Source organism: Cherax quadricarinatus, chromosome 26 (genome assembly GCF_038502225.1).
Source record: "Cherax quadricarinatus isolate ZL_2023a chromosome 26, ASM3850222v1, whole genome shotgun sequence".
Classification (NCBI taxonomy): domain Eukaryota; kingdom Metazoa; phylum Arthropoda; class Malacostraca; order Decapoda; family Parastacidae; genus Cherax; species Cherax quadricarinatus.
The window spans coordinates 23,353,550-23,366,468 of record NC_091317.1 but is presented as its reverse complement, the minus strand read 5'-3'; the positions used below and the strand labels follow the sequence as shown (position 1 = coordinate 23,366,468).

The window sequence follows — 12,919 nt, the reverse complement described above, 5'->3', positions numbered from 1 at the left end:
CATATTTCATAACTTTTGAGTTGTATAAAATAGTATAGGTTGGTTAATAATAAAAAAAAAAAACAGGCGTCTCAAAATTACTTTAAATTTGATGTATCTTAACACATGATTGTATTTATATATTCGTATTTAGTTAACTCGTTACACTCTCAGACGCACCTCTCACTGCATGATGCAACCTTCTTGGCCGAGAGGTGACACTGCCGTCTAACATCTGGGGAATGGGGTCAAGTTCTGGAAGAAGGATGAAGCCCATAAAACACGCACTGGCCTGTGAGTCCTAAAGCTCACAGGCCAGTGCGTTAACCACTTGGCCAGCTGTGAGTCATAATGGCGGTTTGGAAGGGACTTGCATTTGTGGTCATAGTGGTGGCCCAAGTTAACCTCCTTATGGTGTATAGAAATATACCTAGTTGGATGAATCTTATTAGAGCCAGCTGGCCCAGTGGTTAACGCACTGGACTCACTTGCCATGGCTTCAGCCCCTCCCCTCCCACTCCCTCTGTGATTCGTTTTCAATCGTGTTATTACTATTTCGTGAGTCTGGGGCAAAGCCTGCAAACCTTACTCAAGGAGAAGGACCTTGGGGTGAGTATCATACCAAGCGCCTATCAACCAAATAACTGCTGCAGTAAATGCGTGTCTGGCAAGTCTAAGAACATAATTTCGACATCTAAGTAAGGACTCATTCACGATACTGTACACCGTATACGTCAGGCCCATATTGGAGAATGCAGCAATCGCATGAAACCCACACCTGGTCAAGCATACCAAGAAATTGGAGAAAATGCCTAGGTTTGCAACAAGATTAGTCCCGTAGTCCCGGAGATAAGGGATATATCCTATGAGGAGAGGTTAAAGGAGCTTAACTTGATGACATTGGGGGACAGGAGGGCTAGGGGTGATATGATACGACGTACAAAATAATGACAGGAATTGACAAGGTGAGCAGGGAATGTTTCAAGATAATGACAAGAGGGCAATTGTTAAAAGCTCATAAGGTAGGATGCAAGGAAGGCCTTAATGTCAGCAAGTTCTGGAGAGTTGTTAGGTAAGATGATGATTCCGAAACGTTTCGATAGGAGCAGAAAGTAGGCTGGAACATAGTTGGAAGTTAAAAACTCATAATGAGCCATAGGATGCAAGGAAGTATTTATTCAGCCTTAGAGTTGTCAGCAAGTGGAACAATCTGGAGAGTGATGTGGTAGAAGCAGATCTATACACAGCTTTAAGAACAGGTGCGATAAGGCCCTTGGAGGAGGGAGAGTGTGGACCTATTAGCGACCTGCGAAGAGTCGGGGCCAAGAGCTGTGAATCGATCCTTGCAACCACAAATAGGTGAGTACACACACACGCACACACCTTCCACCCCTCTCACCACCATTACCATTAACTCCCCGCCCTTCCCCATTCCTCCCCCCCCCACCCCTTCTCCCAGCTCCTGCTGTTTTAACAAAGCCAAATTTGCATATAAAGTTTATTATAATGATAGTAAATATATCAAGGTTTTGGAAATTAAGGCAAAAGAAAATCATACATTCTTTCTTAAGAGAACACAAAGAAAATGAGTTGACTTTGATTTATTTTATTCTCATTGTGGCTATAATATTATATAGTGTTGGTGAAATTTGTTGTTGTTGATGTTGTTATACTGGCAATATAAACACAAATGCAGTATAATGTGATCCTTTATTGACTACGTTTCGCCCACACAGTGGGCTTTTTCAAGTCACAAACAGAACTACCTGGGGTGGAAGGAACGCGAGTATTTATAGTCCGGCTGAGGTCAGGTGAAGAATGCTGCATCTGATGATGTACCGAGTGGGGTTATAGAGTCTAAAAACTTGGGTAGCTTGGAAAGGAGATTGGATAAGTTTGTGAGCAGACCTTCTACAGTGTTCTTATGTGGGATAACGATGAAGAAGTTTCTTGGCAAGTGGTTCAGCTATGTTATAGAAGCCACTATTCTGGTTGAAGTTGTCGGATATAGAAATAAGTGATGATTCCAGGATTCTTCGGTATTGAGTGTTGTCTTCTGTGGCGATAAGTCTTGAGTTTCTGTAGTTTATCAAGTGGTTGTGTGAATTACGGTGTTGTACGCAGGCATTTGTGTTTATATTGCCATTGTGTCGGTATTTTATACCATTTATTTCCATGTTGTTATACTAATGATTACGGGGGAAGCGCTAAATCCGTAGGGGTCCTACACTGCCTGTGGAATGGGAGGGAATCAGGTTCGATCCGAGGAAGAACAGAGTAGCACCATTTCCTTGGATCAAGAGCTTGTCAGTGGCGTCAAGGAGCTCCCCCTGAAATCAACACTGCACACCATAATCATGCCTACAGTTATTCCATGCTTTTAATTACCTTCAAACTTCCTGGCGCAGTTAATGAGACAAAGAAAACACGAACGAGGTGGAATTGCCTTGTTTGCTTGTTTGCACGGCGGCTCTTTGTCTGCGGTCAATTATTGGTTTAATTTGACCCAGTGACGACAATTCCCGGGCTGTATATCACATAATTATGTTGGTAAACATGCGGGTAATGAGTGTGTGTTCACATGGGGACACTGGCAAACATTGCGGCTCTGTGAGTATTTTGTAAGTGACTAGCTGAGCTTATGGGTTGATCCACCGCTCCTGGGCCCGTCTCTTAAATTTAATCCCTCTGACGCTGAAGGTTAAACGGCGGGCCCAGGAAGTGTGGCTCAACCCATAAGCTCAACTAGGGATGGAGATGGGGAAGCACGGTGAGGGCGTCTGGTTATGAATCTCTCACAAGACGGGTCATTTCTCAGGCACTTTCCTACCTCTGAAAGAATATTTTCCCTCAACCTGTCTGTTGCTACTCTGGAAATAACGAAGCTAGTGTTTTCCGACCTCCAGTTGCTTGTTTTGTGATACGACTCCTATGTCGTTCCCTGGACTGTTTCCATCTCAATTGTTCCTTGAGGCCGGTGAAGGGCTCTTGATCCAGTTAACTGAAGCTACAGTCATTTTCCTTGTGTCAAACCTGAACATTCAGAGCAAAGGATCTCCATGTTCCTGTACCCTACAAAGATATATTTCTCTTGGGTGATATTGAATCCACTGACCCAGATTCCGAGTTCGAACCTGCCAGAGTCAACAACCAGGAGCCACGTCTAGTGACTCAAAGAGACCTTAACGATCTTGAGGGCGAGGTGGTGTAGAGGTGTACCTAATAAAGTGGCCATACCCAGTATACAATAAATTTATGTTTAGTCTTGCCATCGCATGCATCTCACATTATATTTATGCATACTGCAATACGTATGATTATTAGCCAACATTTATCATGTAATTCTTTAAACTTAAAAGAGCCAAAATATTGATCATATTTCTGAAAACCATTACGTGTTACAGACTAAACAAACTCAGATTCGTAATCAGCGCATTACAACAACAAGTTTGGTTTCTGAACTCGATATAATGTTTAATTCTGAAGGCTAGTGTAATTTATACAAGGATAAAACGAACAGGAAAGACATATGTACTTTATTGTATTCAAATCTTGAAATGAACATTAAAATATGTTCTTATATATATATATATATATATATATATAGATTCATACAAGTAAATGAAATTCTAAATATTTATGCAAATGTTGCCACTTAATAATAAACAATAATGGGCCACTCCTGGCATACAAGGCACTGATGTACACGTAGGTACGGTAATACCAATTGTGGAGTTCCTCACGCCTGTCTTGTGTCACATTTCTTCAGAGATAAAGCATCATACTACCTCTACCACCACTTAAGTGGTGAAGAACCTTGCTACCTCCACCACCAGAAGAGTGGTGATGCACCTTGCTACCTCCACCACCAGTTGAGTGGTGATGCACCTTGCTACCTCCACCACCAGTTGAGTGGTGATGCACCTTGCTACCTCCACCACCAGTTGAGTGGTGAAGCACCTTGCTACCTCCACCACCAGTTGGGTGGTGAAGCACCTTGCTACCTCCACCACCAGTTGAGTGGTGAAGCACCTTGCTACCTCCACCACCTCCACCACCAGTTGAGTGGTGATGCACCTTGCTACCTCCACCACCAGTTGAGTGGTGAAGCACCTTGCTACTTCCACCACCAGTTGAGTGGTGAGTGATGGAACACCTTGCTACCTCCATCACCACTTGAGTGGTGAAGCACCTTGCTACCTCCACCACCACTTAACAGAAGCCTCCTGATTTCCCCTCAAGAATGGTTGTTACCGCTCTCCTGAGTGTCAGGGCAATTCCTAACGCCTTTCTAGCTCCCTCATTCATACCCTCTTAAGTACCACTCAGATTACCTAGCTCGTTTTATGAAATATTTTTTCCTGATTGGATCGTTTATTTTGTGACGTAACTCTGGATATTTCCATTTTTTACATATCTTTCTATATAAGCTGATTTTATTTCCTCATTTCCTTTTATTTCCTCTTCATTTCCTTTTATTTCCTCTTCATTTCCTTTTATTTCCTCTTCATTTCTCTCTACTGTGACGAAACATTTGATGCCTTCCTTCCGTATCTATCGCTCCTAATTTGGATATTCTCTTATTTACCTTCTGTCGTATTCCACTTAATCAATTTCTGTCATACTTTCACTTATTTATGTTTTTTATGTGGTATATTTATTAATTTTTTGAGTTATATCCATTTACTGATAATTTTTTTTTGTGTGTGTTTCATTATTCTTTTTTACCCATTTCTTTACCCACAATGTGTATTCACTTTTTGCTAAACGACTTTACCGGATTTTACGCCTAATGTGTTTTTTTAATTATAAAAATTCAATCACATTAATATGTAAAAATAATTTAGGCTAGCATAGGCACCACTTAAAGACTTTTATTATTCGCTTTTTGTGCATTCCAACTAATGTAAGTTCACTGTGTTATTGTAATTCTTCAGATTTTTCAAGGAACTCAAGAACTTTGATGTTTTTTTTTCAATTCTTCTCTGAGCACAGGTAAATTTTCTTCGACAAGGACACTGGTTAGAGAAGAAATCTTACGACGCTTGCAGAGGCACTAACACTATTGAAAGACTGGTCGAACTGAGTCACAAATATCGGTCAGACTCAATCGGGCACTGCAATGATTGATCAGAGCCACTCAGAAGTGGTGATTGGTCAGAGGCACTGTGAATTAGACTAAGGAACTGTGGTTATTCATAGGCACTGCGATTGATCAGTGGTCAGATTAAGTAAATCACTGTGATTAGTCACATCTGCCGAGTTATTGTCACTGACCAGAGTCATTTACAATGGCTGAACTCAACGAGTCACCTCGAATGGACAGAACAATTTATGCTACCATCACTGAGAAACCGGCTCGTTGTGATTATTTATTTGCCCAGAGTTGTAGAAACTCTCCCCTGAGGCACTGAGTGCACTTGATTCCTCTTCCAGGCACTCGACGGCAGCAATTTGAACACTTTGTCCTCTGAGATTTTCTTATGCCCACCTTAGGTCAATAGGGACGCCAGACAGGGTCAGGAGGACGGTGACCAGTAGAGGGACTGACCCTAGACAAAGGGGGCAGAGACGAACTAGAAGGGAGGGCCATGTCCTCTTGTATGACTGAGGGTGGGGCAGAGGAGGTGGGCGTGTGTGGGAGGGCAGAGCATAATGAAGAGTAAAGGATGGAAGCAGGGAGGATGGGCGGAGTCAAATACACACCAGGTCCGCCCCCAAGCAGATTTGTCCCGCCCCCTGAAATGCTTGTTACTCCTCCCAGTCCATTAACTCCGCCCCCAATAACGCTAACTCCTCCTCCTAACATACTGGCTCCACCCCCTAAACCGTTGGCCCCGCCCCTTAAACCGTTTGCCCCGCCCCCTAACACAGTGGCTCCTCCCCCTAACCCGTTAACTCCACCCCCTAGGATGCTAGCTCCGCCCCCCAGCATTCCCAGGGAGGTGGCGACGGAGACGGCAGGAGGCAACACTGGTGGAGGACCAGACAGCAGATCCTTCGACAGCGTCAGGTTCCCGTCACCTCCACGGTGCTCCGTCATCACTGAAATAAAATATAACAGAAATGCTATTATCTATATTATCTTTCACATTAAATTTAATAGGTTTAAGTCCTATCGACTGCACGAGTTCATGAAGGTTGAAATATACTTGTATACCACAAGTCAATACTTTTGTCAAATCAAATAAGGAATAAAAGCAATATGTCAGTGTATATACACAGATATACAACTTTTTGTGTATATACACAGATATACACCTCTCTGTGTATATACACAGATATACACCTCTCTGTGTATATACACAGATATACACCTCTCTGTGTATATACACAGATATACACCTCTCTGTTTATATACACAGATATACACCTCTCTGTGTATATACACAGATATACACCTCTCTGTGTATATACACAGATATACACCTCTCTGTGTATATACACAGATATACACCTCTCTGTGTATATACACAGATATACACCTCTCTGTGTATATACACAGATATACACCTCTCTGTGTATATACACAGATATACACCTCTCTCTGTATATACCATGTTTTGCTAATTACTTTTAGGATAATTTTAGGTTAATGGGTTTAATGCCTATCGATTACAAGAGAATAATTTATTCCCTAAAATAAGAAGTGACTTAACCCCTAAAATAAGTGACTAAATTCGATTATAAATACCTCTCGGTGTTTATAATCGAATTTAGTCACTACTTCCTTACTTAGTTAGTTAGTTAAAGATTAGCCGGTATTCTCCCGGCCCGGGCCTTGTCCAAGTGGTGGCCCGGCCTTGGCTCCCTCTTTAGGGAGTGTCTGAGACCTAAGTCTCCCATGGGAGGAGGCACAAGCACCTCCTCATCTTTGGGACCAACTGTCCCCAGGCCTAGCCACAAGCTAGGCCTCTCTGGTCTGCCATCCCCGCCTCAAGGGGGCAAATGGGAATGACAGTCTTATGAGCTAAAGGCTCGGGCTCAGGCACCTACCCTACCCTAGAAGGGTTAGGCATGGTGTCGATGACTACTTCCTGTTTTTAATGAGAGTTTATTCAAGTCTTATTACATGTAGATTACATTTTGTAATTTACATGTAATAATAAATTTAGTGTGGTAATACCACTAACTCATTTATCTAACAACCAGTCTCATAAAAGAATATATCTTTTAATATAATTTAAAACCTAATCTCTAATAGTAAATGTCGAGAACTCGGCTTGAGTCCATATAGTACATCAGCAACATTGTGAAATTAGGACAGTTTGCGTGTAAATATATGTAAATATATGTTAATTTACCTAAGTGGGGAAAAGAAAACGAGCTTCACTGTAATACAGAGTGAGGGGGTAACTGAGCTGTTTGTTAACCTCATGTATGGACTGCGGAGAGGCTGGCGCCTTGGTACTTACAACTTAAATGACTGCTTGATGCCATGGCTTCTGCGATCGCTCCTTCCCGCTGCAACGTGGGCGGGAGTGAAGACGTAATGTGGGCGTGGGCGTGACCTGAGGGACAAGCTGTGAGGGAGGAGCCAAGATAGGAGGCAGAGTATCCGGCTGATGGGTAGCCGGCCCATCCAGCCTCGACTAGACCTGCGGAACAAAACTATCTGTAATGTTTTGTCGAAGATGTGATAATGATAAAGAGGTGTGATACACAGTGATAAGTGAGACAACGTGCCAAGTATCGCCGCTTAAATTAATAGTAGTTTGACTGTAACGGGATCCCCTAGTTAAAATTATATTAACGATTGTATTCGCATTATTTAATCCTGAGACTCAGTAACGCAAGTTAACGCAGAAGAGCCCAATCATCGTGGTTTTTTTTTTCCATTGGGGAGCCATTTATCTTCCCCAGGATGCGACCCACAACAGAGACCTAACACGCAGTTACCTACTTACTGCTGGAAAAACATGCGCAACAAGTGTAAGCAAATATGTCCAACATTTCCATTACATGATATACAACATATGTATAACATACGTGTGTTATTAGTGCCATCGTTAAAATTAATTTCATTGTCTGTAAAGTTATTTTGTGATTTTTTTAAATAAAGCTTATAGTATATTATCTTATTTACACAGCTGTGAATTGGGTTCACAACTGAATGCACCTGGGTTAAACCCTGAGCAGGGAGAGACGTGTGAGCAAGTCTCATAAACACCTGTAGCCCTTCATACCCAGCAGTCAATAGATACCTACTAAATTTATGGTTATAATGGTATGTAATACCTACAAATAGTTGGAAAAAATAGGACATAAAATACAAAACAATAAGAAATTTCATTAAAAAGGTTTTAATCTCGTGACTTAGGTCGTTCCAGAGGTGAATTTGGAGTGACAAACGTCAGAGGACCGGAACGATTCCAATACGTCCTAGTGTTTTGCATTTTGTGCCTTTCTCGAAATAAATTCTTATATATTCTGACCTGCCTTGACACAATCAGGTAAATAATTCCACTCCATCAGTTGTATAACAGCTGGGCAATAGGCCTGATGCAATGGGCTAATAGGCCTGTTGCAATGGGCTAATAGGCCTGTTGCAATGGGCTAATAGGCCTGTTGTAATGGGTCAGTAGGCTTGTTACAATGGGCCAATAGGCTTGTTGCAATGAGCTAATAGGCCTGTTGCAGTGTTTCTCATTATGTTCTTAAGATCTGCCAAACTACTCAGGCAACTGCAAAATTCTATCTGTCCCCAGTACAATATTTATTGTGTCCCAAAATAAAACAAAAAAGCAGATTATGTGGACACCGTTTACAATAATGGTGAACAGTACAGACAAGTTAACGAACAAGACATGTCCAACAGTAGGGGATCTTTACTGTTAAAACATTTCATCTACATAACAGGCTTTTTCAGTCGAATACAGGGGCGACTAAATATGAGAACAGCAAAGGCAGTGATGATGTAATCAGTCCCTCAACTTTGAAGTAACGACGTCATCTCCACATTCCTCAACTCACCTCTGACAACAAAAGGATCCATTCTCATGCTTAGTGCTGGGTCACCACAGGGACAAGACCCGGGCCAGGACCCGTCCTGGCAAACCTACATCAACTTGTACATGTTTCAGACCCGTGTCAGCAGACACTTGGCCAGTACCCTGATGAATAAAGCAACGAGCTTCACCTTCACATTGTTCAAGACTATGGAGATGAACACGTCTGAAGCCGAGGGACTGACCACCTCAAAACTACGTCTCCAAGGGTGATGGACTGATTACAGAGTCTCTACATCTAAACTGCTTCTATTGCCTCGCCTGTACTTGACTGAAGTCTACTGTGTAGGCGAAACGTTTCGGAATGAAACGTTTCTCCTACTCATCTTCCTGTTAACAGTATATACTATCAATTGTTCATCCTGTAGTTCATCCTGGTCTACATGGTTGTAGTTCATCCTGGTCTACATGGTTGTAGTTCATCCTGGTCTACATGGTTGTAGTTCATCCTGGTCTACATGGTTGTAGTTCATCCTGGTAAACATGGTTGTAGTTCATCCTGGTCTACATGGTTGTAGTTCATCCTGGTCTTCATGGTTGTAGTTCATCCTGGTCTACATGGTTTTAGTTCATCCTGGTTTACATGGTTGTAGTTCATCCTGGTCTACATGGTTGTAGTTCATCCTGGTCTACATGGTTGTAGTTCATCCTGGTCTACATGGTTGTAGTTCATCCTGGTCTACATGGTTGTAGTTCATCCTGGTCTACATGGTTGTAGTTGATCCTGGTCTACATGGTTGTAGTTCATCCTGGTCTACATGGTTGTAGTTCATCCTGGTCTACATGGTTGCAGTTCATCCTGGTCTACATGGTTGTAGTTCATCCTGGTCTACATGGTTGTAGTTCATCCTGGTAAACATGGTTGTAGTTCATCCTGGTCTACATGGTTGTAGTTCATCCTGGTCTACATGGTTGTAGTTCATCCTGGTCTACATGGTTGTAGTTCATCCTGGTCTACATGGTTGTAGTTCATCCTGGTCTACATGGTTGTAGTTCATCCTGGTCTACATGGTTGTAGTTCATCCTGTCTACATGGTTGTAGTTCATCCTGGTCTACATGGTTGTAGTTCATCCTGGTAAACATGGTTGTAGTTCATCCTGGTCTACATGGTTGTAGTTCATCCTGGTCTACATGGTTGTAGTTCATCCTGGTCTACATGGTTGTAGTTCATCCTGGTCTACATGGTTGTAGTTCATCCTGGTAGTTCATCCTGGTAAACATGGTTGTAGTTCATCCTGGTCTACATGGTTGTAGTTCATCCTGGTCTACATGGTTGTAGTTCATCCTGGTCTACATGGTTGTAGTTCATCCTGGTAAACATGGTTGTAGTTCATCCTGGTCTACATGGTTGTAGTTCATCCTGGTAAACATGGTTGTAGTTCATCCTGGTCTATATGGTTGTAGTTCATCCTGGTCTACATGGTTGTAGTTCATCCTGGTCTACATGGTTGTAGTTCATCCTGGTCTACATGGTTGTAGTTCATCCTGGTCTACATGGTTGTAGTTCATCCTGGTCTACATGGTTGTAGTTCATCCTGGTCTACATGGTTGTAGTTCATCCTGGTAAACATGGTTGTAGTTCATCCTGGTCTACATGGTTGTAGTTCATCCTGGTCTACATGGTTGTAGTTCATCCTGGTCTACATGGTTGTAGTTCATCCTGGTCTACATGGTTGTAGTTCATCCTGGTCTACATGGTTGTAGTTCATCCTGGTCTACATGGTTGTAGTTCATCCTGGTAAACATGGTTGTAGTTCATCCTGGTCTACATGGTTGTAGTTCATCCTGGTCTACATGGTTGTAGTTCATCCTGGGAAACATGTTCTCTTGCAAACATTCAAACAAACAAAAACAGCAGCAAAAAACAAAACAAAAACAGCAACAACAGATAAACTAAAACAACGGAAACAGAAAAAAAGAGAACAGCAATAAAGAAAAACAACAGAAAAAGTAAAAACAACAAACAGCAACAACAAACTTAACAAATAAAATCAATAAGGATAAAAAAAAATCACATAAAAACAAAAATGTCAATAACAGCAAAAACAATAACAAACAAAACAACAAAAACAATAACACCAGAAACAATAACTGATATAAACAATAACAACAAAAACAACAACAGAAAACAATATAACAGTAAAAACAACAACAACAACAACAATAGGGGAAGGAAGCGTGACGACTCTAAACAAATAGAACAGTAAACCATGGTAGGTTACGGTGGGTTATGGTGGGTTATGGTGGGTTATGGTGGGTTATGGTAGGTTATGGTGGGTTATGGTGGGTTATGGTGGGTTATGGTGGGTTATGGTGGGTTATGGTGGGTTATGGTAGGTTATGGTGGGTTATGGTGGGTTATGGTGGGTTATGGTAGGTTATGGTGGGTTATGGTAGGTTATGGTGGGTTATGGTGGGTTATGGTAGGTTATGGTAGGTTATGGTGGGTTATGGTAGGTTATGGTGGGTTATGGTGGGTTATGGTGGGTTATGGTGGGTTATGGTGGGTTATGGTGGGTTATGGTAGGTTATGGTGGGTTATGGTAGGTTATGGTAGGTTATGGTGGGTTATGGTGGGTTATGGTAGGTTATGGTAGGTTATGGTGGGTTATGGTGGGTTATGGTAGGTTATGGTGGGTTATGGTGGGTTATGGTGGGTTATGGTAGGTTATGGTGGGTTATGGTGGGTTATGGTGGGTTATGGTGGGTTATGGTAGGTTATGGTGGGTTATGGTGGGTTATGGTAGGTTATGGTGGGTTATGGTGGGTTATGGTAGGTTATGGTGGGTTATGGTGGGTTATGGTAGGTTATGGTGGGTTATGGTGGGTTATGGTGGGTTATGGTAGGTTATGGTGGGTTATGGTGGGTTATGGTGGGTTATGATAGGTTATGGTGGGTTATGATAGGTTATGGTGGGTTATGGTGGGTTATGATAGGTTATGGTGGGTTATGATAGGTTATGGTAGGTTATGGTAGGTTATGGTAGGTTATGGTGGGTTATGATAGGTTATGGTGGGTTATGATAGGTTATGGTGGGTTATGATAGGTTATGGTGGGTTATGGTAGGTTATGGTAGGTTATGGTAGGTTATGGTGGGTTATGGTGGGTTATGGTAGGTTATGGTGGGTTATGGTGGGTTATGGTAGGTTATGGTGAGATATGGTAGGTTATGGTAGGTTATGGTGGGTTATGGTGGGTTATGGTAGGTTATGGTGGGTTATGGTGGGTTATGGTGGGTTATGGTAGGTTATGGTAGGTTATGGTAGGTTATGGTAGGTTATGGTGGGTTATGGTAGGTTATGGTAGGTTATGGTAGGTTATGGTAGGTTATGGTAGGTTATGGTGGGTTATGGTAGGTTATGGTAGGTTATGGTAGGTTATGGTAGGTTATGGTAGGTTATGGTGGGTTATGGTAGGTTATGATAGGTTATGGTAGGTTATGGTAGGTTATGGTAGGTTATGGTAGGTTATGGTGGGTTATGGTAGGTTATGGTAGGTTATGGTAGGTTATGGTAGGTTATGGTAGGTTATGGTGGGTTATGGTAGGTTATGGTGGGTTATGGTAGGTTATGGTAGGTTATGGTAGGTTATGATAGGTTATGGTGGGTTATGGTAGGTTATGATAGGTTATGGTAGGTTATGATGGGTTATGGTAGGTTATGGTAGGTTATGGTGGGTTATGGTAGGTTATGGTAGGTTATGGTAGGTTATGGTAGGTTATGGTGGGTTATGGTAGGTTATGGTAGGTTATGGTGGGTTATGGTAGGTTATGGTAGGTTATGGTAGGTTATGGTGGGTTATGGTAGGTTATGGTAGGTTATGGTGGGTTATGGTAGGTTATGGTAGGTTATGGTAGGTTATGGTTGGTTAGGTTAGTACTGGCCCAGCCAGCTCTCTCTTCTCTCTCTCTCTCTCTCTCTCTGGGGAAGC

The 12,919-nt window shown here is 42.1% G+C and overlaps 1 protein-coding gene across 1 annotated transcript; it reads right to left on the bottom strand.

Annotated features, from left to right (window-relative positions):
• Nucleotides 1-3,623: 3,623 nt before the first annotated feature.
• Nucleotides 3,624-8,980, bottom strand: LOC128691555 (PE-PGRS family protein PE_PGRS5-like). Its single transcript, XM_053780396.2, has 3 exons — nt 8,953-8,980; nt 7,395-7,577; nt 3,624-6,024 (listed from the first exon to the last, which is right to left on the bottom strand). Exons 1-3 carry the CDS (start codon nt 8,978-8,980, stop codon nt 5,477-5,479), a joined length of 759 nt encoding a protein of 252 aa, XP_053636371.2. The 3' UTR covers nt 3,624-5,476.
• Between the last annotated feature and the right edge of the window lie 3,939 nt (nt 8,981-12,919).

Bases quoted from the DNA above. Each gene is read 5' to 3' on its own strand.
- LOC128691555 (XM_053780396.2), bottom strand. From the start codon at position 8,980: ATGAGAATGGATCCTTTTGTTGTCAGAG. The intron at 7,578-8,952 runs GTGAGTTGAGGA...TTTGTTCCGCAG, and splicing joins GGATCCTTTTGTTGTCAGAG to GTCTAGTCGAGGCTGGATGG. The intron at 6,025-7,394 runs GTAAGTACCAAG...ATTTTATTTCAG, and splicing joins ATCAAGCAGTCATTTAAGTT to TGATGACGGAGCACCGTGGA.